The 26,990-nt window shown below is 42.5% G+C and overlaps 9 protein-coding genes across 9 annotated transcripts; 4 read left to right on the top strand and 5 right to left on the bottom strand.

Annotated features, from left to right (window-relative positions):
* Positions 1-95: 95 nt before the first annotated feature.
* Positions 96-4,108, top strand: LOC6558689 (WASH complex subunit homolog 5). The gene is made up of 7 exons (XM_001984372.3): positions 96-233; positions 290-392; positions 449-640; positions 721-1,953; positions 2,020-3,404; positions 3,465-3,836; positions 3,895-4,108. Exons 1-7 carry the CDS (start codon positions 112-114, stop codon positions 4,046-4,048), a joined length of 3,561 nt encoding a protein of 1,186 aa, XP_001984408.1. The 5' UTR covers positions 96-111; the 3' UTR covers positions 4,049-4,108.
* Positions 4,109-4,124: 16 nt separating this feature from the next.
* Positions 4,125-6,752, bottom strand: LOC6557719 (phosphoglucomutase). Its single transcript, XM_001984373.3, has 4 exons — positions 6,543-6,752; positions 6,224-6,470; positions 4,578-5,796; positions 4,125-4,508 (listed from the first exon to the last, which is right to left on the bottom strand). The coding sequence occupies exons 1-4, from the start codon at positions 6,624-6,626 to the stop codon at positions 4,370-4,372; spliced, it is 1,689 nt and encodes a 562-aa protein (XP_001984409.1). The 5' UTR covers positions 6,627-6,752; the 3' UTR covers positions 4,125-4,369.
* A 556-nt stretch (positions 6,753-7,308) lies between these two features.
* Positions 7,309-8,611, top strand: LOC6558626 (translocon-associated protein subunit beta). The gene is made up of 3 exons (XM_001984374.3): positions 7,309-7,400; positions 7,585-7,960; positions 8,017-8,611. The coding sequence occupies exons 2-3, from the start codon at positions 7,586-7,588 to the stop codon at positions 8,212-8,214; spliced, it is 573 nt and encodes a 190-aa protein (XP_001984410.1). The 5' UTR covers positions 7,309-7,400; position 7,585; the 3' UTR covers positions 8,215-8,611.
* Positions 8,612-8,842: 231 nt separating this feature from the next.
* On the bottom strand, positions 8,843-9,398 carry LOC6558934 (probable trafficking protein particle complex subunit 2). The gene is made up of 2 exons (XM_001984375.3): positions 9,294-9,398; positions 8,843-9,228 (listed from the first exon to the last, which is right to left on the bottom strand). The coding sequence occupies exons 1-2, from the start codon at positions 9,378-9,380 to the stop codon at positions 8,896-8,898; spliced, it is 420 nt and encodes a 139-aa protein (XP_001984411.1). The 5' UTR covers positions 9,381-9,398; the 3' UTR covers positions 8,843-8,895.
* Positions 9,399-9,829: 431 nt separating this feature from the next.
* Positions 9,830-11,812, top strand: LOC6558872 (T-cell activation inhibitor, mitochondrial). Its single transcript, XM_001984376.3, has 2 exons — positions 9,830-10,498; positions 10,552-11,812. The coding sequence occupies exons 1-2, from the start codon at positions 9,998-10,000 to the stop codon at positions 11,497-11,499; spliced, it is 1,449 nt and encodes a 482-aa protein (XP_001984412.1). The 5' UTR covers positions 9,830-9,997; the 3' UTR covers positions 11,500-11,812.
* A 68-nt stretch (positions 11,813-11,880) lies between these two features.
* On the bottom strand, positions 11,881-13,298 carry LOC6558980. The gene has a single exon (XM_001984377.2). It carries the CDS (start codon positions 13,291-13,293, stop codon positions 11,971-11,973), a length of 1,323 nt encoding a protein of 440 aa, XP_001984413.1. The 5' UTR covers positions 13,294-13,298; the 3' UTR covers positions 11,881-11,970.
* Positions 13,299-13,601: 303 nt separating this feature from the next.
* On the bottom strand, positions 13,602-19,411 carry LOC6558779 (organic cation transporter protein). The gene is made up of 3 exons (XM_032742726.1): positions 18,845-19,411; positions 15,321-15,763; positions 13,602-14,854 (listed from the first exon to the last, which is right to left on the bottom strand). Exons 1-3 carry the CDS (start codon positions 19,222-19,224, stop codon positions 13,716-13,718), a joined length of 1,962 nt encoding a protein of 653 aa, XP_032598617.1. The 5' UTR covers positions 19,225-19,411; the 3' UTR covers positions 13,602-13,715.
* A 2,875-nt stretch (positions 19,412-22,286) lies between these two features.
* On the top strand, positions 22,287-23,304 carry LOC6557896 (brachyurin). The gene is made up of 2 exons (XM_001984380.3): positions 22,287-22,876; positions 22,948-23,304. Exons 1-2 carry the CDS (start codon positions 22,318-22,320, stop codon positions 23,259-23,261), a joined length of 873 nt encoding a protein of 290 aa, XP_001984416.1. The 5' UTR covers positions 22,287-22,317; the 3' UTR covers positions 23,262-23,304.
* LOC6557857 (chymotrypsin BI) lies at positions 23,280-25,169 on the bottom strand. Its single transcript, XM_001984381.2, has 3 exons — positions 24,625-25,169; positions 24,384-24,559; positions 23,280-23,924 (listed from the first exon to the last, which is right to left on the bottom strand). The coding sequence occupies exons 1-3, from the start codon at positions 25,167-25,169 to the stop codon at positions 23,302-23,304; spliced, it is 1,344 nt and encodes a 447-aa protein (XP_001984417.1). The 3' UTR covers positions 23,280-23,301.
* Between the last annotated feature and the right edge of the window lie 1,821 nt (positions 25,170-26,990).

The raw sequence follows: 26,990 nt of genomic DNA, 5'->3' as shown, positions 1-26,990 counted from the left end.
TCATATATTTGCAGTCACGAATCACGCACGATTTGTGCCCATCTCTAGCTAAAGGGTGTAAATAATAAACAGCTGGTGCGTGATGCATTTTCTAATTTTGTTTTTGCAAAAATGAGTGAATTTCTGTCGGAAAATAATGCGTGCGGACAAAATCTACTCAACATTGTGTCTGTGGGCAATTCCATAATTGCCGAAATACTCCGCTTAAAAGAATACGTGCCCAGCATTTACCGGTAAACCGCAATCAAATACAAATAGGCGTACAGTTTCTTATTGGATTCATCCACAGGTTGGAAACGACAGCTGATAGGCAAAAATATGCCGAAATTATATTGGATTTTAGCTACTTTAAAGTGGCCGAGGCGCATGAAAAAAAGATCGAAGACAGCCCAGTGAGTGTAGTTGCTTTGAATACAACACGTTTGATTGTCATTGTATGTGTTCACAGGACCTAAGCGATTTGGATTTGGAAACGCGAACAAATCATCTGCAGCTGATTACACGCTTCTATTTGGCTTTTCAGAGCGTTCATCATTATGCCAGCGATTTGAAACAGTATATAGAGGAACTGAACACTGGCTACTACATCCAGCAAACGCTGGAGACGGTGTTGCAGGATGAGGAGGGCAAGCAGTTGCTAGTAGGTTACATATATTATATATGTATATAATAAGATCACTATCACTATTTAAAAATATTCACCTTTGTTTTTGCATGCAGTGCGAATCGCTCTATTTATATGGCGTTATTTTACTCGTCCTGGACTTTCATATACCCGGCGATGTACGGGAGCGTCTGCTCATTGCCTATTATCGTTATAGTGGCGGCGATGTGACGCCCAGCGGTGATGAGAGCAACATACACGATGTTTGTCTGCTGCTGCGCTCCACTGGGTTTGTGCAGCTGGCGGCGCGGAATCAACCGCTGAACAAAACTACGGCTGTGCCTGTGCCCAAATACCCGGAAGCATACTTTGCGCGATATCAGTTTGATCAGAACTTCATTGATTTGGTTGTAGCGCGTCTGCGCTGCGATGATATCTACAACCAGTTGGCCATCTATCCGCATCCCTCGCATCGGAGTACAGCGCTCTCCACGCAGGCCGTAATGCTCTATGTTTGCCTATACTTTGCGCCCCAGTTGCTGCACTCGCAAGGCGCCCAGATGCGCGAGATTGTGGACAAGTTCTACTGTGACAATTGGACGCTGTCCATTTACATGGGCATCACTGTCAATCTGATCGATGCCTGGGGCTGCTTCAAGGCAGCCAGCGCTGCCATCTGCAATATTGTGACTCCTGTAGCAATTAAGACGCTCTGCCAGCAGCAGCGCGAACAGATGCAGAAAACGCTACAGAAAACGCAGGAGATTGTGCGTGAGGGTGTCCTCGATGACGGCTTCGTGCTGGAGCATGCCAATAATATAATCGTGCTGATGCGACAGGCGAATGTGTTGCTCCGTTGGCATTGCCTGCACACCAGTCCAGCCGTACTGGTTATGTCCGGACAGGCGGTAACATCGGCACAAGTGCATCAAATGGTGCTGCAGGAGCTCAAGTTCGAGCAGAACACACTCTACCAACTGCTGCTCAATTGTGGCCAACTGGAGCTGACTGTTAGGGAATTGCTTGCTGAGCTGCAAAAGGATCGTGAGCAGCGCTGGACACAAAGTCGCGAGGAGGCCATGCAATATTTGCGGGAGCTCAGCGAAGCCTTTGCTGGCACACGTCCGCTGACGAAGATCGAAGCGAATTTGCAGCTGCAGCAATGGTTTGGTCAGGTGGCGCAGCGTCTGCACAAACTGGAGCTGGCCAAGCCCCAAAAGTCGGGCAGACTCATCATACAAGTGATGCAGGCACTGGACGAAGTCCAAGAGTATCACAATCTACATGCCAATATGCTGGTCAAGCAGCAGCTGCAGGAGACCCGAGATCTACTGAATCGCATGGCTCAGGTTAAAAGATTAGTTTGTATTTTTTAAGAGTGCTTAATCCTTCAACTAAATTGTAATATTTTTTAGTTAATCAACCTAAAAGAGGACATTGAAATCCACATTCAGATGATTACTGATTTTAGCTATGCTTGGCAGCTGCTCCAGCGAGATTTCACAGCTATCATGCAGGATCATATTAAGAGGCAGCCAAATGCTGTTATTGGCATACGAGCGGTGTTCCTGAAGCTGGCCAGCACTCTGGAGGTGCCGCTGATGCGTATCAATCAGGCAAAAAGCGAGGATCTGGTGTCTGTGTCCAACTACTACAGCACGGAGCTGGCGAACTTTCTGCGGCGTGTGCTGCAAATTGTGCCGGAGACAATGTTCAACATACTGGCCCGTATTATACAGCTGTTGACCAATGTTATCAAGGAGTTCCCCACACGGCTCGATAAGGATAAGCTGCGCGAGTATGCACAGTTCGAGGAGCGCGCCAAGGTGGCGCAATTGACCAATTCCATAGCGGTCTTCACTAAAGGCATTCTCATGATGAAGAAGACGCTGGTCGGCGTCATCGAATTGGATCCGAAACAGTTGCTCGAGGATGGCATTCGCAAGGAGCTGGTCAATCACTTGGCCAATGCGTACAATTTGGGTCTGATCTTTACGCCGGAGAAGGGCAAAAGCTGTGTGCAGCTGCTGCAGGAGAAACTTCAAGCGCTGGCCAAAACCATCGAAGGTTATCGTCGATCCTTCGAATATATCGAGGACTATTTGCGGGTGCAGGGACTACGCATTCTGCTGGAAGAATCGCAGCGCATCATCAACTATAATGTGGAGAAGGAATGCAATTGCTTTTTGCGCAACAAAGTCCAGGAGTGGCAATCCCGCTTCCAATCCCCAACCATACCCATACCCAACTTTCAACCGCTGCACGGTGATCCCAGCAAATCGAACAATTTCATTGGACGCCTTGCACACGAAATCCTACGTTGCACGGAGTCACGACAAACGATCTATTTGGATCTGAAGTGCACCTGGTACGAGAAACGTGCTCCACACCAGGAACTGCTCGCCGGCTCTGGTTTCTTCAGTGTGTTGCGCGAGGCAATGGCGCCGGCTGGTATGGTGGGACTGGAACGCATCTATGCCCACATGATGGCCGATGAGCTCAAGCGAACGCTGGACAAGCTGCAAAAGAATCTAACTTCGGATCGCATGTGGTGCGATGCACTGAGCAGCATGACCAAAGAACTGGAGTCACGTGACTTTCCCGGCGAAGTGGCCAAGCAGCCGCTCAAGTATTATTCGAACTACACGCAGCGCTGGCTGAAAGTGTGGCCCACTCTGCTGGATTGGATGCTCGCGCTGGGTCAAAAGCAGTTGCTGCGCCAGCAAATCGCCAGCGAGCTAAGTTTTAGCAGCAAATGCGATGCCAAGCTGCTGGAGAACACGACGGAAACATTGAATCGGTATGTGGCATATATATTATTAATATATTTTATATATATATTAATCCTTGATTATTACAGCGCTCTACTGCTGGAACTCTCGAGCAGCACGAAATTGTGTGATGAGCAGGGCGTGAGCATGTTGACGGAACTGCAGGAGATACTCCAGTATACCGGCAACTATGAGCCACTAGAGCAGATCTTTGTCATCACCAAAAACACGCACAGCATGTCCCTCTTTCTGTTCCTCTTCACCATTGCGCATGTGGGTCGCCTGCAACATTCCACAAACACCGATTGTCTGCTGCCCAAGTCCGCCAAAGATGTCATCGATTGTGTGCCGCTGATTATGGGTCTGCTCAGTGTGCTGCAGCAGTTCCACAAGAATGTCAAAATGCTCTACATCTCCTACATGTGCCAGTATGTGGTGACAGTGGCCGAGGCGCAACTACTGTGAGTATGAAGCATCTTTCTGGATCTGGGCTTACTTAACTGTTCGTTTTCGTGTTAGGGACAAGGAGATGCTGGGTGCGGAGGTGGTAACGACGCTACACTTTCTGCAGACCTTCATACGCTTGGCCCGTTTGCCGCTCAGTGTTCTGGAGCAGCGCATACCTAATATCATACTAAGCGAATTTGATTATCTTGCCACGCCTGTCAAGTAATTAATTAATAAATATAATCTATTAAATAATTGATTTAAAATCAAAAATAACAAGCAAAAATTAACACTTTTTCAAATTAATTTTGGATCATGCATTTTAAAAAGTTGTATAAATTAGTTTGCCAAATGTGTGAAGATTCTTATTACATCATTTTTATATATTTTGTAATTTCAAATATTTAATTTGCCAATCTTTGGTTGAATAATTTCGAAACGGGGCGCAGATTAAACTGGGTACTTCGAGCAACAACAACAATAACAAAAACTACACCAAAATGGCAGTTGAACAAGTTAAGCTCATGGATACACTGTCTATCTTTGCTTATGTGATAACGGTGGGTGCAGTGCGTCCGGTGAACTTGGGCAGCTGCGAGATTTCCAAAGCGATATCAATCAGTGGCTTCAACATGACGCTAGCCTGTCCAAGCACATTCTCCTTCTCATAGGAATCGATGTACAATCTGCAAGCCGCAATGGAAATCAGTTTAAAATGTAATATTTGAAAATATTATTTATCATTCAATATTTACCGCACTGTGGCGCCGGAGCTTCCAGTGCCGCTGAGACGCATGACAATGCGGCTGCCATCCTCGAAGACAATGCGCAATCCTTGTTTGGTGGCCACCGATTTGTCTACGGGATCAGTGTAGTTAAAGTTGTCCGCTTGTTTCACCTTGTACGTTTTGCCGCCGCTGGAAAAGCTCTTGCCAGCAAAATCAGCAGCTGTGATGTTCTTCTCCATGGTGGCCATCATCTCGTTGCAGGGCTCCAGATCGCACTCCTCGTAATCGTAACGGGTAAAATAGTTGCGTCCGTAGACAGACCAATGCTGCTTCAATATATCCTCAATGCTCTTGCCCGTGTGCTGCATGACGGATATCCACGCGAGAACCGCCCAGATGCCATCCTTTTCGCGTATGTGATCGGAACCGGTGCCGAAGCTCTCTTCACCACACAAACACAGCCGGCCGACGTCCATCAGATTGCCAAAGTATTTCCAGCCGGTGGGCACCTCGAAAACCTCCTTGCCCAGCTTCTTGCCCACCAGATCCACGGCGGAGGCCGTGGGCATGCTGCGTGCAAAGCCATGGACGCCGTTCTTCTGGAAATAGGGTATGACCTCCAGGTAGTGGGCAATCACGGCCAACGAATCGCTGGGTGTCACAAAGAATGCCTTGCTGCCGATGATCATGTTGCGATCGCCGTCACCATCGAAGGCAGCGCCAATATCGTAATCCCCCTTGGCCACCGTATCGACCAAATCCTTGGCATACGTCAGATTCGGATCGGGATGCAGGCCACCAAAGTCGGGCAGTGGTGTTGTGTGCACTACCGACGCCTCCGCAGCGCCCAAACGATTCAGAAAGATCTCACGCACATAGGCGCCAGTGACACCATTCATGGAGTCAATGCGCATCTTGAGGGGCTTCCCGTTCGACTTGCCACTGACAAAATCGCGCAACTTGCCAAAGTCAAAGATCTGCTCCATGTGACGCACATAGTTCGCCACCGAATCGATGACCTCCACAACAAATGGCTTGCCATCTACAGTGTAGCTGGTCTCGCCCACCTTGCCGATGTCAATCTGCAGGCCACGCACCAGTTTATAACTTTTAATCTCCGTCGACAGCTTGTGAATGTGGTTGGTGAATGCATCTGGTGCCGGACCGCCATTCTCGGTGTTGAACTTGATGCCAAAATCATTCTCCGGACCGCCAGGATTATGGGAAGCAGTTAACACAATACCACCTACGGATAAATTTAGTTAATTAGATAAAATTAAAGGGGATTTTTTTTTAAATAATAATACCAATCATTTAAAGAATATATGTAATAATAAGAAAATAAAATATAAATATAAAATTAAACTAATAGTAATTTAATTATTTTCCAAAAGACGCTCATTTTATATGAACTTATTTATATATGAAATAACGAATAATAAAGAACTCATTAATTAAAACCAATTTAACATTTGTTGTATCCAAATATTTTTCTTGACCTTGAAAGCGAGCAAAAGACTCTCGCTACAATAATTTTAAGCACATGTGTTAGAATATACTTATATACTAATATACTTAGTATGTTAGTCTAAGCATTTAAATCTGTTTTCATTATCAGTTACAGCCAGGCGTAAATAAAAATGTAATTTGGATGATTAAATAGGGTCACCTACCCAGCGCTTTGTTGTGCCTTATTAGGCTGGAGACGGCGGGCGTGGAGAGTATTCCATTTTGTCCGACGAGCAGCTTGGAGACACCATTTGCGGCTGCGATGCGAACGATAAGCTCGGCGGCTTCCTTGCAATAGAAGCGACCATCGCCGCCGACAACAAGAGTGGAACCATCTAGAGCAGCACCATTTGCATCCAGGGTGCATTGCACAAAGTTCTCTGTGTAATTGGGCTGCGTGAAAACTTTAACCTGGAATTTAGTTGATGCTGATCAGCTGCATCAAGATAATAACTATATTTTTTTTGGTTTTTTGTAACTGACTTTTTTGCGTAATCCGCTGGTGCCTGGTTTCTGACCCTCGTAGGGGGTTGTTTGCACAATTTCCACTTTTCCGCCTTGCGACATTTTTACTTCTTTTTTTCTTTAGCGTGGGAAGTGTTTTCCAGCTGCTGGCTAAATCCCGACTGCGAGCAACTCTTGGCGGCGGCAAACGACCAACTCCGTGCAGCTGCTGTTGATAAGCGTTTTGAGTCGGCGATGACGATTCAGATAAGCGCTATCATGCTGACTGTGAGGAAATTCAAACCAATTCATTGTCGCTTCTTCGATTACTGACGGTATAGTATCGTCATTATGCTCAAAAATTCTGAAATATAGTTATTATTAAATTCTTACAATAGTTGCAAGCATTTCTTAATTGCATGCTGAGAGGAATGGAAAGATGGCACCATTTGGCTGTAGGGTGTCAATGTCATTCAAGGGCATTCACTGGTGCCGGCACACACTTCCACCCACATCCACAGTTGCTTATGTGCTACAGACCCCTTTAACACAAAATTACAATATTTTAGTACAACTACTACAACTGCCATCTTTAATGAAAGCTGTAAATAAATGTTATTAAACAAAGCACGTAAGCATAAATTTTTATTGTTTTTGTTTGTTATTGTTTTGTTGTTGATCAGCTGTTCTTTTCAGGGCTGTCGCTGACAAAGCGTACAATTAGTTATCGATATCGATGTCGCTATCGATGCTGGTATCGTTGGGAAATCTACTCGTCCGAAGTTTGACAGCCGACAGTTTACACGTCACGAAGCAGCCACGAGAAACGCAACCAGATTTGTCGCCAGCGCTTTTAGTTTAATTCAACAAGCCGCAAATTAAATAAGTGCATTTCATGTAAGTCACTCAAAAATTATCCTAAAGGTGTCTAAAGTATTTACAAATTGTTTGCCTGTTGCTCTTCTGTTATAACTCGGCAAAAGTGTTTCATAAAAATTGTGTCGCTTTCTTTTTACATCTTTCCACGTCAACAAAAAAAAGTGAAACGTTTCAATTATGTTTGTGTTATGTTTTCTTGCAGCATGTTTAGGAAAACATTGGCTTTGTGTGTCCTGTTCGCTGTGCTCAGCGTTTGTCTGTCGGACGATGAGACTCGTGCTCGCCTGCTCGTGTCCAAGCAGATCCTCAACAAGTATCTGGTAGAGAAGAGCGATCTCCTCGTCCGCTACACAATCTTCAATGTGGGCAACGGAGCTGCCACAAGTGTGCAGCTGGTGGACAACGGTTTCCATCCCGAGGTCTTCGAGGTCGTCGGTGGCCAGCCCACAGCGACTGTGGAACGCATCGCTCCACAGACGAATTTCACCCATGTGCTGGTGGTGCGTCCCAAGTCATCGGGTTACTTCAACTTCACTGCCGCCGAGGTCTCCTACAAGCCTGTCGAGGAAGCTGAGACGGTAAAATTCTCACTCAATTATTCTACTATTGGTGCTAATTGTTATGAATTCTGCAGCTGCAATTGGCCATCAGCTCGGAGCCGGGAGAGGGTGGCATTGTCAATCTGAATGAGTACAACAAGCGTTTCTCCTCACACTTCTTCGATTGGGTGGCATTCGCCATTATGACGCTGCCTTCTCTGGCCATTCCCCTCATCCTGTGGCACTCGTCGAAGAGCAAATACGAGCGTCATGGCAAGAACAAGAAGCATTAAGCCAACATTCGGAGTGTGTGTGCCTTGGAACAGCCACTTTTTGATGAGATTCCTTTACAACAGCCAACAACCACAATTCCGTACAATTTCAATCGTTCCACAAGTTCATCCACAAACACACAACAAACACACTCACATTTATGTAGTTTAGAGAGTACAGATCCCGTTGGAATTGTATATATATATGTTGAGGAAGTCAAAAAGCGTTAAATCGTTTTAGATTTGATTCGAAGACGCATTGAAAAAATGACAGTTGCAGTTATCAAAGTTAAGCTATTTTTGTGTCATTAGACTGGTTTTCTAAATAAATTAAAATCAAATTTATAACATACGAATAATTAAAATTTGAGATAACAAATAAAGGGAGCCAAAATCACTGAGCTGTACCAGCCCCCGATATACCTTCTCCAGCAGTTGATGCGGCATATCCGATAGCTGCGTAGAAATCAAGAACCTTTCACAGGATTGTAGATCTGCATTGGCAGCAACTCTAGCCACAGAGCCTCGTAGATGGCATACTTAAGCCATGCCATGCTCCCAATCCCTGTTGATGTAATGGACTCCAGACTGAGAGGACTCTCAGCTGTTGTTAAGAGTGCATTTTCCCAAATCATTGACAAAGTTAAGATATTTTAGACAGGTTTCTACTAAATAAATTAAAATCAAATTTAGGTATAATAATTAGGATAACAAATATTTGCGCCCGAATATCTCCGATTTCTTCTCAAACATGGGCGATTTGATGGGCGTGTCGATTTTGTAGAATGCGTTCATGGAATGCTTGATGTAAGTGTCGTAAATCTCATGGAAGAAATTCTTAATGCCTTCGTCGTTTTTGTTGTCGTGCACTATGATGAAGCGTATCTGGGAGGCGGTGATGAAAGCGCTCACAAACCACTGATTAAATCGATCGATTGACTTTAGCTGCATATTCGCCGTTTTCCATTTATGCTCGTCGACCAAATCTAGCGCTGCATGTGCTATAAACTGACTAAGATGCCGATGATCCTCCTTCTGCAAATGGCAAATTGTTATCTTCACGTGGGTGGATTTTATAAATAGATAGTCTATATATTTACGCGCTGCTCTTTGTTTACGGTGCTAAACTCCTTCTCGAAGATGGGATTGTCGTTGTGGCCAACAATTACAAAGTAATAAGTGGACATTTTAGATTTGATTAATAACAAATGAAATAAACAAATGCAAGAATTTTTGAGAACAGCTGATTTAAGACGTGTTTGCCAATAAATCGTTGCCACCTGGCGCAAAGAATATCAAGTCAGTACGCAGCTCATTAGCTGTAGAAAAAAATGGTGATTAAATCATTAAATTTATCACACTCTCACTTTCAATGTTGCCATCTGCAATACTATAAAAATATTGATATCTTAATGATGGCATTATTTAATTTATTATACCACCTCTTTTTTAATACCATCTGCAACATTAAAGCAAAAATTTGAATGGTTAATTTAAAATCTTTTCATTTATCATATTCTCACTATTAATGTTGCCAACTGCTACTTTTTAAAATCTTCAGCAGCTAGTATTTTCTAGTAAGCTAACAGCATACATGCCTCAAAACGACGTAAGATTGTTACGCTTGCACGTACGCGTTGAATATCACGTCGTCAACAGCTGAGCTGCGAACGCGTAACACAAATTAAAGTTGTTAATCAGATTTAGAGTAAATAACAACCGGGCCGTTGGTATCAGCATTCCGTATTCGGATGTGTGCGAGAGCTGAGCAGTGGAGCACGACGCTGCTCTAGTGGGTTACATAATGGCAGCAGCTCTACGTTGCCTGCCCCTTCTCCAGCCGCACAAATTGGGACTGCGACTGCATCGCAATCTCAGCACCGAGTTGGCCTCGGCTCTGCGTCCCTTCTATTTTGCTGTGCACCCGGATCTGTTTGGTCAGCATCCGGAGCAGCGTCAGACCAACGAGAATTCACTAAAACTGCTCAGCGCTCATCTGCAGGCGCTCTACGAACGCAACTATCCCAATGAGGATGCGAAGGTGCTCAAGTTCTATGTGCGCCAAAGTGCGGATGCCGAGAAACGGGACAACTTTCGGCTGGTGCAGATACGCATGGATCGCAGCACGAGGGATCCCAAACAGTTCATACAGGGTCTGCTCGAATCCTGTAATCTATCCACGGACTATATCAAAACGGTGAAGCCAACGATGCAAGCGAAACCGCAGGAAAGCATGGCCAACAAGCCCAGTCAGGATTACCATTACAATACAGAGTTTGCCGAGTTCGAGGCACAATTTCGCAGTGTAAGGAGTCACATCTTATTAGTATATATATAATTAACAATATTCTTCCGCAGGAAGCGAGCAGCAGGCGTCCCGAGCTGTCTACTTGGCTCGCGGAGAATGCGGATAAGGCGAGACAGCGCGCCAAGGAGACGGCCGATCTTGTAGCCGAGATAGATAAGTTGAAAAATGTCCTGGTGCGGGATCTACAATTGCAGGATGTGCGCTACGAATGCGGTTGGAATATTGAGCATTATCGGGGCTGCTTGAAATCGCTGCAGCGACTTAGCCAAACGCACGCAAAGACGCTAGAAACGTTGAAGAATCGTATTGTGGTCTTTGCATTGTTCACGGGCATCAGCCTGGAGGGTCAAGTGATGCTCTTCACCGGCGATGTGCAAAACAATTGGATTGATTTCATCAAGAACATTCCACAGCACGACGTCTACCTGAAAGTGGTGCCCGTCTACGAAGTGACGCTCTCACAGGTGCTGCGTGGCATACAGATTGGTAGGCGTAAATTTATGCCGAAGCAGCAGGCACGTGGATATACCAACTACCTCAGCAAGGTGACGACATCCCTCAGCGATTATCTCAGTAAACAACATTATCCGGCTAGTTGGCCGGCAACGCTCGAAGAGTTTACCATCGTTGTCGAATCGGAGGCGGGACCACTGATGGTCAGTCCGACGGGTCAGTTCATTACCCCAGCCACCTGTCCCGGCTCCATTCTCGTCGACTTCATCAACCAGAACATGCAGCAGGCACGCGAACGTATGCACAAATATGACAAGGATAAGCACATCGAAGAGCAACTGATCGAGGAATGCATTCAGCGGCTCGGGCTGCAGTCCCTCACCAAGGACGATGCCGTTACGCCCGACAAGATGATAACGGCGTTGAGTGATTTGCGTTTGTATCAGCCGCAGCATTTCGAGCACATCAAGTTGCATATATCCCATTACTACTCTGTGCTCACCGATGGCATCGTTTGCATACCCTGGGATTTTATGCAGAAGTAGAGTCAATTCATTCATCTATCTCCTCGTGTGTGCCTTACTGTCAATGACAATACGCATAATAAATTTAGTAATTAATTAATGTCATGTTTATAGAAACTACTGTTAATTAAATTGTTCATGTTTGTGCTTGCCAATGTTACTAGTTTAATAAATATGTACAGGGTATTGCAAATATTTAAAATTACTATCTAAAGTCGGATACACAAAATGCATAGATAAGTTGCCTTCAGCCGGAAAAAAGCGTTACACATTTTCCATGAATTTTCATAAGCTAAGTACACCTATGTACATAAATACATCTACATATATATGACTAGGCTTGGGTGCGTTATCTTTTTCTTGTTACTTCTTGTTTGCTTTGCGCTGATAAAAACAATTCCATTTAAAATGTTCTCATTTACAAATTATTTTATTATGCAATTTTCTCGAAATATATCGATTATATAGATAAGCTCGATTTGCTGCTGATATTTATTTTTCAATATAACTGCAATCTTCGATCCTCCAGACGCACTCCCTGCGATAGTTGGCAAACTCCTCAGCATTCCGGGTATAAACATGTTCCTCGCCGGTATCCCAATATTGCTGATCTCCGCCACACAAAACCGAACTGTTTGTGGCTGCATCGAATAGAGCCACACTGGTACCATCCTCTTGGATGACGGCATACCACCAGTTGATGGCATCCCGACTGTAAATGTTCTTTATTATGGCGTTGGGAGCCGTATGATTGCTCGGCTCCAGGAAGATGTAATGATTGTTCCAGTAGGAGCTATAAAAGGCAAATTGCAGGCTATTGTTTAGTCCACCATGGCCACGCTGCAAATTGTAGGAGGCCTTCCTAGGATCGTGCGCATTGGTGCAGATCAGATAGGTTTGGGGACACTCGTAGATGTAACCATACGCATCGGACACGTTGCGCAAACAGACCTTCTGGGCGGTGTACAAGATGCGATCAGCTTCGGGTAACTGAGCATAGACCTGCTGCTGCAACGCGTATTCCACTTCCTCAATAAATGTGGACTGTTCCAGCAGCGTGCGCAGATTCTGCACCAAAGCTCTGTGAGCCTGCTCATCCAGCTGGAGTTCTGGGCGCTGCTGCAGTTGGAGATTGGCTTGGGTTAATTGGGTGAGGTTGTCACTAAAGCTGCCCAGACGTTGGACCACACCCAAATTGGACTCCAGTGCGAGTATGACGTTAAAGAGAGCCTCCAGTATGTCCTTCAGATAGTCCAGGGTACTCAAGGTGAGCCTCTGGAGCAACTGTGTGACTAGTGGAAAGATTGCACACTGGCTGCTTGCGTGAAAGGGTGCCGAGAGCAGTTGTGCACTGCTCTGGACCAGCGCCTGATATACCTTCTCTAGCAGTGGAGGTGGTACATCACTTAACTGCTCCAGTTCAGTGTAGAAATCAAGAAGCTTGAGAGGATTGTATATCTGCTGCATTTGCTGCAACTCCAGCCATAGAGCCTCATATATGGCATGCTTCAGCTGCACGGTGCGTACCATGCTCGCCAGATCCAACACCAGCCTGCCACGCTCCCAATCCCTGTTGATCTCCGCTCGTATAATGGACTCCAGACTAAGAGGAGTCTCAGTTGTTGTAAGCGACGCATTTTCTCCAGTCATCACATCGATGCGGAGCAATAAGTCTACTGATAGATTAGTTGCATTCAGTATGGCCAGGAGTTCACTGTTGTTACTGCTGTTGCTGCTGCTGCTGTTGATAAATAATCCAAGTCCATGCTTTAAGGGCAGGGCCAGAAAGAGCACCAGACAAACTGAGAATGCCATTGTTACTGCTTGCGATCCCAGTTAACCTTCTTCTTATATTGCCCAAATACGGGCGGTTTTTTATTTGTAGTACAATCGGATATTTGCATGGGCATTTCATTGTAATTTGTTTGTTTGTAATGAAGTAATCTAAATTTGCAACTACTATAAAAATGTAGCCCAATTTCAAAAGTCAACAAAGTGGCGTCATCTGTCGCCTGAGCCAGGCACTCTTGCTTAACGGCCAGTTTCGATTAACTTTACAACCATAGATGGCGTTCTCATGTTAATTAATTCAAACTCAAAATTCAGTTAGTTTTTAATTTTATTTTGGCCAAATGGCAACAAATTAACTTAGAATTAATATCACAAGGCTGAAACAATACGCTTAGGCGAAACTATGGAAAATGCAACTTTGCAATTATGTTAACTAACGATTGTATCTACAATTTGGTATTGTTACGCGATTGCACAGATCGACGTAACATGCTGGAGCGGAATTCACCACGTGTGGATGCCGTCAAAGAGGCCCCTGTTTGAGTGCCACGCACAAAAGCTTTCGAGCGCACCTCCTCCACATCGGTCTTCTCCTCGTCTAGCTTCTTGGCTAGACAGGGGAAATCCCAAATGCTCTGACCACGTCCAAATTCCTCGCCATCGCTCAGAGTCTGCGGCAGATCGTGATGCAGTGTCTCCGGTAGTAGCAGCGACAGCAGACCACCAATGATGCCCAGCAGACCCAAAATGATGAGCGGCAGTGCCGTTGATATATTAGCCAAATACACAACAAATGGAGCAATAATGCTGGCCACATAGCCCATAATGTGAATGAAGGCCACGCCCTGGGCACGCACCACAGTGGGCAGAATCTCGGCCGCATACTGCAGTCCAATATTGTAGCTAATGTTGACAAAGAAGCGACCCATAATGGCTAACGTGGCCGAGTAGACGCCCACGGGCACCACAGTGGCCAGCAGACTGAAGATGCCACTGGCCATCATCGAGCCACAAGCCAACCAACGTCGTCCAAAGCGATCCAATGTGACCGTAAGCAGCGTATCCGCTGGCAGCTCCGTGAAACAGGCCACCGTAAACGTGAAGAAGATATCGAGACCCAGGGAGCCCACATTACGCACATGACCATCGAAGACCAGTGAGATGGCCATCCAGATGACAATTAGCAGCAGAGTGGTGCGACGCAAACGTGGCGACTTAAACAGATCCAGCACAGAGTAGCTGGCATTTTGTTCCTGCTCCTGATCCCGCAGGCGACGGCAGCTGTCGCCAAAGTGCTGATATGTTTGCTCTGATACCAGACGACCATTGCGACGCTGCAGCTTCTTGAGAATAGAGATCGCCTTCTCCACTTGACCCTGGGAGACTAGCCAGCGTGCCGACTCCGGCACAATAAATGGGGTCAATACGACCAGCAACAGCGGTGCCGATGTAATAATTGTCAACAATTTCCAGTCTGCTACAAAGTATGCAATCCAGGGCAGCAAACAGGCGGCGGCCGTAAAGAATATGGCAATTGACATGTTGGCAACAAAGGTGCGATATTTTGGACCCACATACTCCAGCACTGCAAATGGAAAGAAAAATGTTTGTTGAGATTTCAGGTGAGTAATGGGTGAGGCTAAATGGAGATGGGAGATGTCGTGTCACGAGCAAGCACGTTTGAACACGACTTAGCAGTCGAACTTGATGAATATAGGAATAAGAGTCAATATAACAAATTCAATTTGAAAAGAGTGATAAACAGACATTGCTTATAGAATATACCTGTCTACTTTAAATGGGGAGAGTAGTCAATAGTATTTAAAGCTTAAGTGCCTAGTTCAGTTTTGCATTTTAAACAATACAAAAATAAAGTCAATTTTTTTGAAAACTTTTTTTCATAGGTCTTTTCATTTCCTAAATAATTTTCAGGCAACATTTTAAAGTTTACATCTGGAAGAGTTATTATTACAACTCTTCCCGATTAGTTCGTATCTTTATACCAATAAAAAGAACTTCGGCTTTATTTCTCCAACTCGACCTTCACTTACCCAATATGTACATCATGGTGAAGCAGTTGTCAAATGCAAAGCCCACAAAGAAACGCATTGTGGCAAACTGCCAGAAGTTGTTGGCAAATGCCGTTGCCACGCCAGCAATCAGACCCATCAGATTGCAACAGATCAGCGCTGGAACGCGTCCAAAACGATCCGCCACCCAGCCAAACAGCAAACCACCGACAATGGCACCCAGGAAAAAGATAGACTGGGCATAGGTGGGCAACGCGGCATCATCGCAGACCCAATTCTGTTCGGTGGCTATCGTCGAGTATGGTATCTCTGTGAAATTGTATGACCAGCCATTGCGGCACTTGACTCTCGGCCACTTGGGATCCGCCATAACCGTGCCCTGGGCGAGCACTTCCGTATAGTTGACATCGTACATGTAGCAATTATTGTACTCTCCATTCATCATCGGTATCGATAGAGCGAGTCTGAAAAATAAGAAAGAACAATTTCGGGTGAGTTTCTCAATTCGGTGGTGTCATGAACCCCCTCCAGGGTCAACAGCGCATTGTGTGCGTTCTCAGTCACACCTCAGTTTCACCTCCCTGGCACCCCCCCTTGAAAAGAGCATAGACAACATAATTATCTCTCATGATCTTGAATCGTGTATTCAGCTATGTACATATGTCTAAAATTGTAGCCATGCAAGATTGATTGCCGGCGGAATAAATGGAAAGGGTAGAGAAGTGGTGAATTTAATTCAAGCTCAAAGGTACTTGCTTAATTGCCAATTTTTATGAATGTTAAATACATTTTTCATAGATTTACTCTAGCAGAAAAACAGCACAGCAACGATTTGCTGAACAGCTGGACTAAAGTTGGGCATATGGAGAACGAAATGGGATATATTCATATATATATCACATATATATATTATGTACATGTATGTATTCATGTACTTAGTATATTTCCATTTATAGTTGAGCTCAAGAAACTGTGTTGTGACGAATGACAAGCCGAAGTTTTGTTTGCCTGTCCAGTTGATAAATAAACAAGTCACTTAACACCTGATATTATTTATGCAAATATGTCGCCAAATATTTTCATAACTTTGTTATGTCTAATGCAAATACTGTGAACGCTATCTCGTGGCAACTTTGAGGTTTCGGAGATGTCTTTTTTATTTGTAGCTAAATTTGCTTTCCTAAATAGTGACATTATTATACTTATATTATGTTTCTTACATATATTATATATATTATATTATATACTGAGATTTTACTTTTAATTTTATGAATGCCTTTGTAAACGTTTTTGAATCAATTGATTGAATATAATAAATGCAATTGCTAGATTCGTATAATTTATGGAAGTTTCAGCTTCTTATTTCTAGATACGTATAATTTATGGAAGTTTCAGTTCTTAAGCGAACACTTTATTGAATATTATTAGTGAACACTTTATTTCCTATGTAAGTCTTTACATGCTTGTTAAAAAACTGTAAAATCAGTCTTTGAATTAAAGATTTTCTTTGTGTCTATAAAACTTGTGTAAAATGAAAGTCATAAATCTTGGCTTTAAGTAGCTTTTTACTATCGTATTTATTCAACTGATTGGAGAGTATTCAAGCTTCGCTTAAGACATTGTCTCTGTAATTTCTCTCTCTATCTCTCTTTTGGAGATTTTTTTTGGCTCGTGCTTGGCGTCGCCACACAACATTAGTTAGTTAGTTAGTTGCTTAGTTAGTAGCACTTATTTTTTATTTTAAATTGTTGTTGCGACTACCACTATTATTTCACTTATGCGTCGCCTTTGTTGTTGCTGTTGCTGCTATGGCTGCTGCTGCTGCCTCTGTCGCAACAAGCGTTGCTAATGAAAAGCCCCTTGCCGCTGCGCACCTGACTTGCCTAACTGTCTGCCTGTCGGTCTGTCTGACTTGGCTGGCTGGCTGGCTGCTTATCTAACTGCCACTGCCACTGCCACTGAATTTAAATTTGCCTTCGCTTTAAGCTCTACCCCCTTCGCGCTGTCCCCATGCGATCAGATGCCCGCTTGTAAGGTTCTTTGCCTTATTAAGCCACCGGTCAGAATGACTAAGAATCAATCATGGCACAAGGTTAATCGGCATTCTAAGCCGCAGCACTTGGACGAATTAATGACTTTGGTCAGAATACTCGAATTTTGAACGTTTTCCATTTTCCATTTAGTGTCGATTTCGATTTGAATCGATAATTGTGTTTGGGCGCTGTAAAACACGTTCTTATAATTTAGCCTCTTTGAAAAGAACAACAAAGAACAACATAGAATTCTAATTTTGTTGTTTTTGATTCGATTCTTTAGTCAGACACGTCTCATTTGGGAGCAAACCTGTTAATTTCAAGGCGTTTCAAATTCGATCCAAATTGCCTTTGTGAAAGTGTGTTTGCGGAACAGCATAACTCAAATTTGCAACTATTTCCGGCTTGAGAATCGCATAGAAAAGGGGAGGGAAAAGACCGTAAATTAAATTGCAATATTTGGTAGTAATATAATATAATATGCCTTAATAATACGGCATCAGTTAGAAAGTTAATGTTTTTAAAATGAATATGTTAAATAAGTCAGGCAATTTTATCAAATGTTAATAGTAAAGGTATTTTAAATGCTTTGATTTATATTATTTCATTGCAAATATTAACTATAAAACTTCTCAACACTTTCAAAAACTTTAAATATTCTTTTGTGATGTAAAATATACAGGAAATTTTTGAACTGCCCTTGACTCAATCTTTTGTTCTGTATGCATATATTCAAGGTCACTTTGATATCTTCATATTTAGAAATCATAATCATAATATTACTTTTGCTTAATTTAAATATAGTAAATGCTCAATATTTATTTCTATTTGACAGGCAAAAGCTACTGGACATTATTTATATATTTATCTTTAATATATACCGATAAGTACTGATTATCATAAAAAAACCATAAAGCAATAAAAATCAGCATCACATTCTCATATAACAAATCAATTTATGCGCCAGACTAATTGACGGTTGCAGCTTGAGTGATAAGTAATTAAAATACCAACCAGATATTAAGTCATATTGAGTACATATATATTTATATACATATATGTATATTCATGTGATTTTGCCAAGCTGAGAGATTGCCTCAGATTTGGCCACAATTGTGACGTTAACTTGTTTTTGTAAATAACAAAAATGTACTCTGGAGGGAAAACCCGCAGCAAATGTCCAATGAGTCAGCTTTAAAGCCAAAGTTGTTCTTTATGAAAATCGCTTTTGTTTTGCCATAGCCAAAAGGTTACAACTTTGTAAAAACGGCTCAGTTTTTAAATGTCGGTTTATTGTTGGTTGTGTGCTGACCACTTTAATATAATTTAAATATGTTTTTGCTGACTGTACGTCAAGTGTTTTTCTGTCGAGATTCCCGATGTGATTCGAAATATACCAGAGTATTTTTTAAAATAAAAATAACTCTTGACCTTGAGCCAGCGTAAATCATATTCAAAAATCGGCTAAGTTATGGGAGGGGAAAATTCAAGACCCAGTTTTAAAATGTTCACCTGGCTTCAACGTCCAGTCCATCCAGTTCGGGCACATGGCACCAGTGCTGCTCCGGTATGAGTGTTAGAAAGATCTGCGAGAAATACACGAAGGCCACAAAGAACGAGAATGGTATCATGCAGAGGAACAGAATCTTCTGATATCGACCAAATTCTCCAATCAATGGCAGAATGTCATCAAAATCGAGGGTGGGCGCGGTGGGTGTCGCTGTCAACTCTTGACCCTTCTTGCCGGTCACATCCAATTGCAGTTCCTTGTTGTTGCCACCACTGCGACGACGTGGTAAATTGTCCATACCTCCACCGCCCGTCCCATGGGGCTGCTCTTCGTGATTATATGCTTCATTGACGAAGTATGCTTGCTTGGCCTGACCTTCCATTATTATAGCAGTAGCAATTGTTGCTGTTATTGTTGCTGCTGCTGCTGCTTCGACCTTGCTGTATCTATGTCACTTGTGAGCTTGTAAGCTTGTAAGCTTGTAAGCTTATTGCTTGCAGTTACAAAAGAAATTCACTTGGCTTAATCAAAGCCAAAATCATAAATATAAACACACACACAACACACGGCACAACACAAAATAGCTTATTCGTAGAGCTGACGGCGCACGCGCGCGTTTCCGTTAATGTTCTTCAACTGAGCTGAGCACGCGCGCCGGATGGTGTTTTTATATCAGAGGCAAATGCCTCGAAATCCCCAAAGTCCAAACCCGAAGCGAAATCCGTGCTCAGCGGTTTTTCAAGCCGAGCTTCGTTAGCTGCACTTGCTTGTTAAGAACAAGAAATTGGCAATACCGGCAGCGAAAGTTGAAACAGCTGTTTGCCCGCACAGCTGGCAAACCGGTCCGGTTCGCTTCTAAGCGTTATGATCTTGATCACCTCTTCGAAATTTGTATTTTATTTTTCATTGATTATTTTTAAGTTTACCCGAAATGATGGACGGTGCCCAGCTGTTAAGAGGGAGGCGCACACACGTGATTCATGCATTAACAATGGACAAATTTACATAAATTTCGAGATAAAAACGTCACATTTTCAATTTGGGGGAATAACCCTTCCCCCCCACCGAAAAAAAGAGACAGTTGCAGGTGGCATAGTCGATCTGACTCAGAAGTCAAAAACCCCAAACATTTTACGATTTCTTGGACACGCCTCCCGTTGGACAACTGTGTTGAGATACAGAATTGTGCATAATTAGTAAAGTATCTGTTGACATTATATTTGTGTAACAGAACATGTTTTAAGTGTGATTTGTTTTTTTTTTTTTTTTTTTTTGTTTACTCGTGCGAAAGTTGTTAAACGCAGTCCAGTTTGAGCTTGTTTCTAGCTGCAGTTACAATTGGCTGGTTTGCTACGCATTTAATTTTTTAATGAGCGCTATTTGTGGCTAGCTCAAGGACTCAAATGAGTTCATAGCACCCCGCACTTGAATAGATGCCGATATTGAGCTTAAGTTGGAGATTGGAATTGAAATTCGAATCAGAATTGAGATATAAATCAGCACAGAATGGTTAATTTGATTTAATTTTGTGTGCATGTTTAACTTTGTGGCAGGTGTCATTTTTTGCCTTTAGTTCATTTTTTTTTAGAAAGTTTATAACACACTTTATTTGTTGCCAGAGCTGGCAATTATTCTGTTAATTACGCGGTTAAATATGAGACAGCTAATTGTTGCCCAGGAAGACTGTTCTAAAGTTGCGACAAAGAACTGACGTTAAATGAGAAATTAATGCGGAATTCCCTTTTAGGCATATCTGCAGCTTTTTACTTTTTAAAGTGGTTAAAGTGATTCTGGTTGTATTTTCAGATATATTAAATATTTATCAAGTTTCTTTTAATTTATCGAATATTATTTTTTGCTTATTCTTCTTTTCAAATGAATAAATCGATATTATTGCCCAAAAATGTTATGATATTTAACCATAAAAATCGCTGATTGTGATTGTATTTTAAGATTTAATATGTTTATGAAGTGTCTTTTACTTCAACAAATATTATTTTAAGCTTAATGATTTTTCTTTTCAAACAAAAATCTTTTAAAGTGAATAAATTGATAGTAAGTGCAAAAATGAGAAACACTCTATGGTTAAAGTGATTGTGATTGTATTTTAAGATTTAATATATGTTTCAAGTGACTTTTACTACAACAAATATTTTTCCCCTTAATCGTTCTTCTTTTCAAACTGACACATGTTATGGTTAAAGTGATTGTATTTTAAGATTTAATATGTACATATATGAGGTGTCTTTTTTAACAACAAAGATTATTTTTTCCTTATTCGTTTTTCTTTTCAAACAGTAATCTTTTAAAATAAATGAATAAATCAATACTAATTGCAGTAATGCTAAACAGTGAATAATATTTGTGACATGCAATTAATTTGAGATTTCATTAATATTTAATTGAATTGTATTTAGCTGTTAACTGTCTTACGATAAAGTATTTATGATTTGCGCAATAAAGGGTATATTTTACTGAAATTGTGAATAAATAAACTGTAAATAAGATATTTCAAATCTCATTTAATTTGAGTAGCACTTCATTTATAGAGCACACAGAAGCCGTCTTTCGATTAACTGAATGTCAATCTTTATTTCTGTGTACTTAGATTAATGTAACCTTCAATTGAATACATAAATATTATAGCATTAAATTCCACTTCCGTTTAAATTCTTAGCTTTGTTGTTAAAGCTTATTATTATTATTTTTAATTTAATAAGCGAGCGTAAAAACAGATAAAAGTTTTAATGAGTTAAACAGTTGTTTGAGCGTAAAAGGCATTTAATTAAATAGCCATTGGAATTATTTGTGTGAGGAAGTGAGTGTATCTGAAAGTGCGCATAGTTATCATCATTAATAGTATCGTCATGTCTCAATAGGTAAACTCTGATAAGCTCCTCATTGCTACTAAACATGGATGTACGGATTAATTTATAAATAAAAAAAACAAATTCTTGAATATGTATGCATATCTTTGAAAGTGATAAGGCCCCGATTAACTTGAATTGAATTCTGTTTTCTTTATCAATTATTGTCAATGGAATTCTAAGAGTTAGCCTTCGATGGATCGGCTATAAAATATATCAAGTTCGTTCGCTCATTGAAAATGGGTTTTATTAAATGTCCAAACTTGACGCTAATTAGAGCCTATTAATAAATAATATTTATTTGCCTGTTTGATTTTCCCCACAAATATATGTGTTCATTTGGTATTGACACAAATGTAAGACGATAATGTTATATGGCCAAGATTAAGCCTCATACACTGGAAAAGCCCAACTGAAGGCGTGTCAGCACACGTCTCTGATCGGCAGCGTAACGCACAGCCGCAATCAGTTCACAATCGTAAATCATAAATCTACTACTCAGATAGGTGATAAGAGATAACCCAAGATATATGGTCGAATGTGATTAGGTTTTGCGGCTATAAATGCGTAGTCAATTGACAAACTAACTTTAGTTAGAAGTTAACAAAATGAAGTTCGTTTGTGCAACAGTATTGCTCCTCGTTGTCATTATCGGCGCCAATGCCGTCGACTGGCAGTCCCTGAAGTCGATGGAGATTGAGCCCAAGATACCGACGATTCGTCATCGCAATGGACCTGGTGGCCGAATTACCAAGGGTGAGACGGCTGGCCGCAATCAGTTCCCCTACCAGGCGGGACTCATGCTTTACGTTAACGGAGGAGCTGCCTGGTGCGGCGGATCTTTGATCAGTGATCGCTACGTTGTCACGGCTGCTCACTGCACGGATGCTCTGACCACCGGTGTGGATGTCTATCTGGGTGCCTGGGATCGTACTGATAAAAAGGAGGCTGGCCAACAGATCATTTTTGTGCAAGCGAAGAATGTGGTTGTCCACGAGCATTGGGACGCTGATGCAATTGTCAATGACATCTCCTTGATCAAGCTACCCGTTCCAATTGAATTTAATGAATTCATTCAGCCAGTCAACCTACCCCAGAAGTCCGGCAAGTACGAAACCTACGCCGATGAGAGCGCTATCTCTTCAGGCTGGGGCAAAACTGCCGACTGTAAGTATTTCTTTTATTTAGACCCCCCAAGGAGTTTTCTTTTGAATGATGCTATCTTTTGTTTCTTGCAGCTGAGAAGGGCGCCACCGACATTCTGCAATGGATTACCTCGCCCATCATGAAGAACTCGGGCTGCTCTATATGGTACGGTGGTATTATTAACTCTAACCAAATTTGCATCAAGACCACCGGGGGCATTTCCACCTGCAACGGCGACTCTGGCGGTCCTCTGGTGCTGGCTGATGGCAGCAACACTCTCATTGGCGCTACTTCCTTTGGAATCGCTCTCGGATGCGAGAAGGGCTGGCCAGGTGTATTCACCCGCATCACCTCGTTTGTAGACTGGATTGAGCAGCACTCCGGTGTGGTCAACAATGGTCTCTAAATGGGCGCTTGATTGACTTAAAATAAATGTTTATTGAAAGCTACAAGAAATAGAAATCATTTTCGGACTTGGGCTGGGAATGTGACCGTAGGCTAGCCGTCTCGGACGTATCGTTCTCATCGGACTGGGGCAATGAATGATGAACGTCCAGTTCGTCGGGCACATCATCCATTTCGAGCTTGCGATTGTGGTGCTTTTTCCCATAGTTCTTTATGTACTGGTCAAAGAAAATGGCCTTCGTGGTGTCCTGATGCGAATGCACACCCGTCTCATCACTAATCCAGTCAAGGTATGAGGCCACCTTGGTGAAAGCCGCCGGATAGCCGCGATCGCAGCCATAGATGCTGCCGAATGAGGTGATGCCCACCAGCACCCGTTTCTTTGAGTGACGGCGCTGCAACACCAGCGGTCCACCCGAATCCCCGTTGCACGTGGAGCGCGCATTGCGTCCGCTCGTGCAGATGTTCGTGCCCCGAAACGAGAGCGGGAAGTTGCGCTTACAGGTGCGTCCATCGATGATCTGGAGCTGCACATAGCGCAGCACATTACTGATCGCATGCACTCCAGTCGCATAACGTCCCCAGCCTGATGCAATTCCCAATTTGTTCTTGAAGTTGCGGTACTCATAGTGTCGCTTTGGTAGCTGTATCGGATGAATGCGTTCTGGAATATAGACACGGGGATAAGGATTAACTAGCTGATCTGTAGGTAGTTTGAGTTAGCTTGTAAACCTAGCATATGAAGTTAAGTTAAATTAGGGTTTCGTTTAAATTAAACTAGCTTAAGCTTCAAATCGGATATTTAGAAAAAAGGAATGGAGCTCAGAATTATATTATAATCATCTAATCAGATTTCAGATATAATTTATAATGTAGATGCAAATATAAGACAAAGAAACACATTAGTGAAAGGTTTTCTTGCATGAAATAAGGAAATACATTTTAGAAATATTTTTTAATAATGTTTTAAGCAAATCATTTTTAAAATAGGTAATAGGCTAAAAATTATATTTCTTTTTTTAAAGATTGTTCAAATCACATTGATCTTAAAAGATTACTTGCTTTGTAAGAATAAGCATATAAATATTAAAGAATATTTTGGTACATTCAAGACTTGACTTACCATTAAAGCTAACAGGATGTGGTAATTTAATCAGAGCAATATCATCTTTGAGCCGCTTGGGATTCCAAGTGGGATAGATGTGAAAATTGCTGCTTGGCACCATCAGACGCACCTGTCCCGACTCCTTGGCATTCTTGATCTCATTGGCGCCCAAGAAGACCAAGGCACGTTTGGCCCTGTGCACCAGAAATAATTCATATTAGAAAAGTGAATGCTTATGATGGATGGCAGGTTAGCCTACATATCCACACAATGGGCGGCTGTTAGCACATGCTGATCGGAGATTAGCGAGCCGCCGCACCAGTAGAGGCCCTTGGGACGCTGCAGGAGCATGCCCACCTGATAGGGAAAGCAATGTGGATTGCCAACATCACCCCCAAAGATCCGATCCATGGCCATAGCACCGTCGGGCAGCATGCTGTCCAGAAGCGGTGTTGTCTCCAAATTCAATACCAATGGTTCCGGTTCGACGTCGTCCGTAGGCAGAGCGCTGAAATCGCTGCTGCCGTCGGCGTCGCTGCTAATGCGACTGTCATCGTTTGTGGCGCTCATTTCCGCATCCAGTTCGGCGGACAGAGAGGTGGTTGGCTGGGACAAGGCCATGCCGAACGGTCCCGGATACATGGACACCAAATACATTGGCTTAACCTGTTGCCAGTCCAACGCCGCTGCGACGCCGCCAACATTTAGCAGCAGGGCAAAGCAGCTGGCAATGCTGGCGAGTAGCAGCAGCCTTTGCGTTGTTAATGTGGCAATAATTGAAATAATCGCCGATTGTAAAAACATTTGCGCTGATTTTCTTCGTTGCTGCTTGCTGTTGCTGACGCACGCATTTAATTTGAACTTCAAACTTAATTCAGACTCACACACACACACATAACACACACACACACACGCACACAGCACAGCTTCTTTGAATGCAATTTCCCCGTTTCTATTTTTGAAAAGCCGTTACGTACTTGACGACGGCCAGCGGCGAGCGCGTAAAATTCATTTACTTTCTTTGGTCTTGGGACGCGGTACGGTCGATCAACGTCTCGTTTGCAACTGTTGCGGCGCGCGCATGTTGCAAGCATTTTTATAAACTCTCTTGCTACCATTTCTTTGAAACCAACAACCACTTTAATTATTTCGTCTATTTTGCTGCATTAATTTGACGCCGCTGTCGCCGTTGACGTTGACGTCGGCATCGACAATTGCATTCATTTCATTTAACGTTTTTGCCTCTTTCAATTTGCATGTTCGTCGCGTGCTCTCTCTCTCTCTGTCTCCCTTGTAGCTAGCTGTTCAGCCACCCACTCACAACACACACTCTCTCTGGCTCTTTGGCTCTGTTGTCAAATTTAGGCGCCCTTTGATGCCGGTTGTGCTTCTTTATGTTTCTTCTTCTTCATATTTTCTGTGCAAATCTTAACAAGCGTTCGCGTCGACGTTGTCGCTGCTGCAGAGCTGCTGCTCTGTTGCTCGATTTTCTATTGTTGTTTTTACCGTTTAAGTATTTGAAAACCAAGTAAAGTTGTAACTCGAGTTACTTATCCCCTCACTTGCTTTGGTGCGATTACATCACGCGTGTGCCGACAGTGTGTGCGTGTGTGTGTGTGTGTGTAATGTAATGCGCAGCATGCGGTAAAATGCTTTCATTGAGAAAAATTTTTTTCGAGTTGTTGTTGGTTTTGCTGTTTTCGGCTTTGTTAAGTTAAACAAAAATATTACACGATACATTTTGTCTTATCCCATTCTTCGCCCTTCTCTACACATTACATGCATATATATTTATATAAATATAAATATATATTATGAAAAGACAGTGGGCAGCGTTTTCTTCACTGTCTCCAACTTAAAAAGTTTAGGCCCTGTAAATTTGTAATCAATTTTCCGCCCACTGTGCAGAAACATCTTCCATGCCTGTCGCATTTTTGTTTGTTTTTTCATATGGCCAAGGTTATTGCCAGGGCACTTGGCAGTCATAGGAAAATTAAAAGCAATGTTGAATTTTTTGTTGTTGTGGAATTTGTTGCATGTGGCAAGGCGAGCTGAAGAATTTCTTAGTAGGAAATCAAATGCGCAACTCTGTTAACTTGTTGCATGTATTTATAATGAAATCTAATTTAATAAAGCATTTCTCGCATTGTTTTTTTTTTTTTCCTACTTTTTTTTGGTGTGCCTATTTAGGAAATGTGGCGGCTGACTTTACCTGCCTAGCGAAGCAAATAAATCAAATCGTCTCGCGATCGGTGATATGTTCGAATGTAATGAGGCAACAACAACAACAACAGCAACTTATAATAATAATGAGCGCCAGCACCAACGGCAACAACAAAAACAGTTGCAGCGGCAGCAGAGACTGGCGTCGATTATGCAAATGTTTTGGCCAGCTTTTTGTGGTTTGCGTTTGTTGTTGATACCCTTACAGAAGAAGTTCACATATTGCTATGGATTTCGACTTGGGATTATTACAAAGTAGATAGTTCATATATTTCAGCCATACTTTTAAAATAAATAATGTACTTTACTGCATTTAATTCACATCTTACATTTTGTGAGCATTACGTTTAAAGTTGCTTCCAATCTTATAATAAATATAAAACATACAGATGTTTGCTCGGA

The sequence above is a fragment of the Drosophila grimshawi genome, unplaced genomic scaffold (genome assembly GCF_018153295.1).
Source record: "Drosophila grimshawi isolate 15287-2541.00 unplaced genomic scaffold, ASM1815329v1 contig_44, whole genome shotgun sequence".
Lineage (NCBI taxonomy): Eukaryota > Metazoa > Arthropoda > Insecta > Diptera > Drosophilidae > Drosophila > Drosophila grimshawi.
Note: the sequence above shows the minus strand (reverse complement) of the source record. Positions and strands in the feature narration are given on the sequence as shown.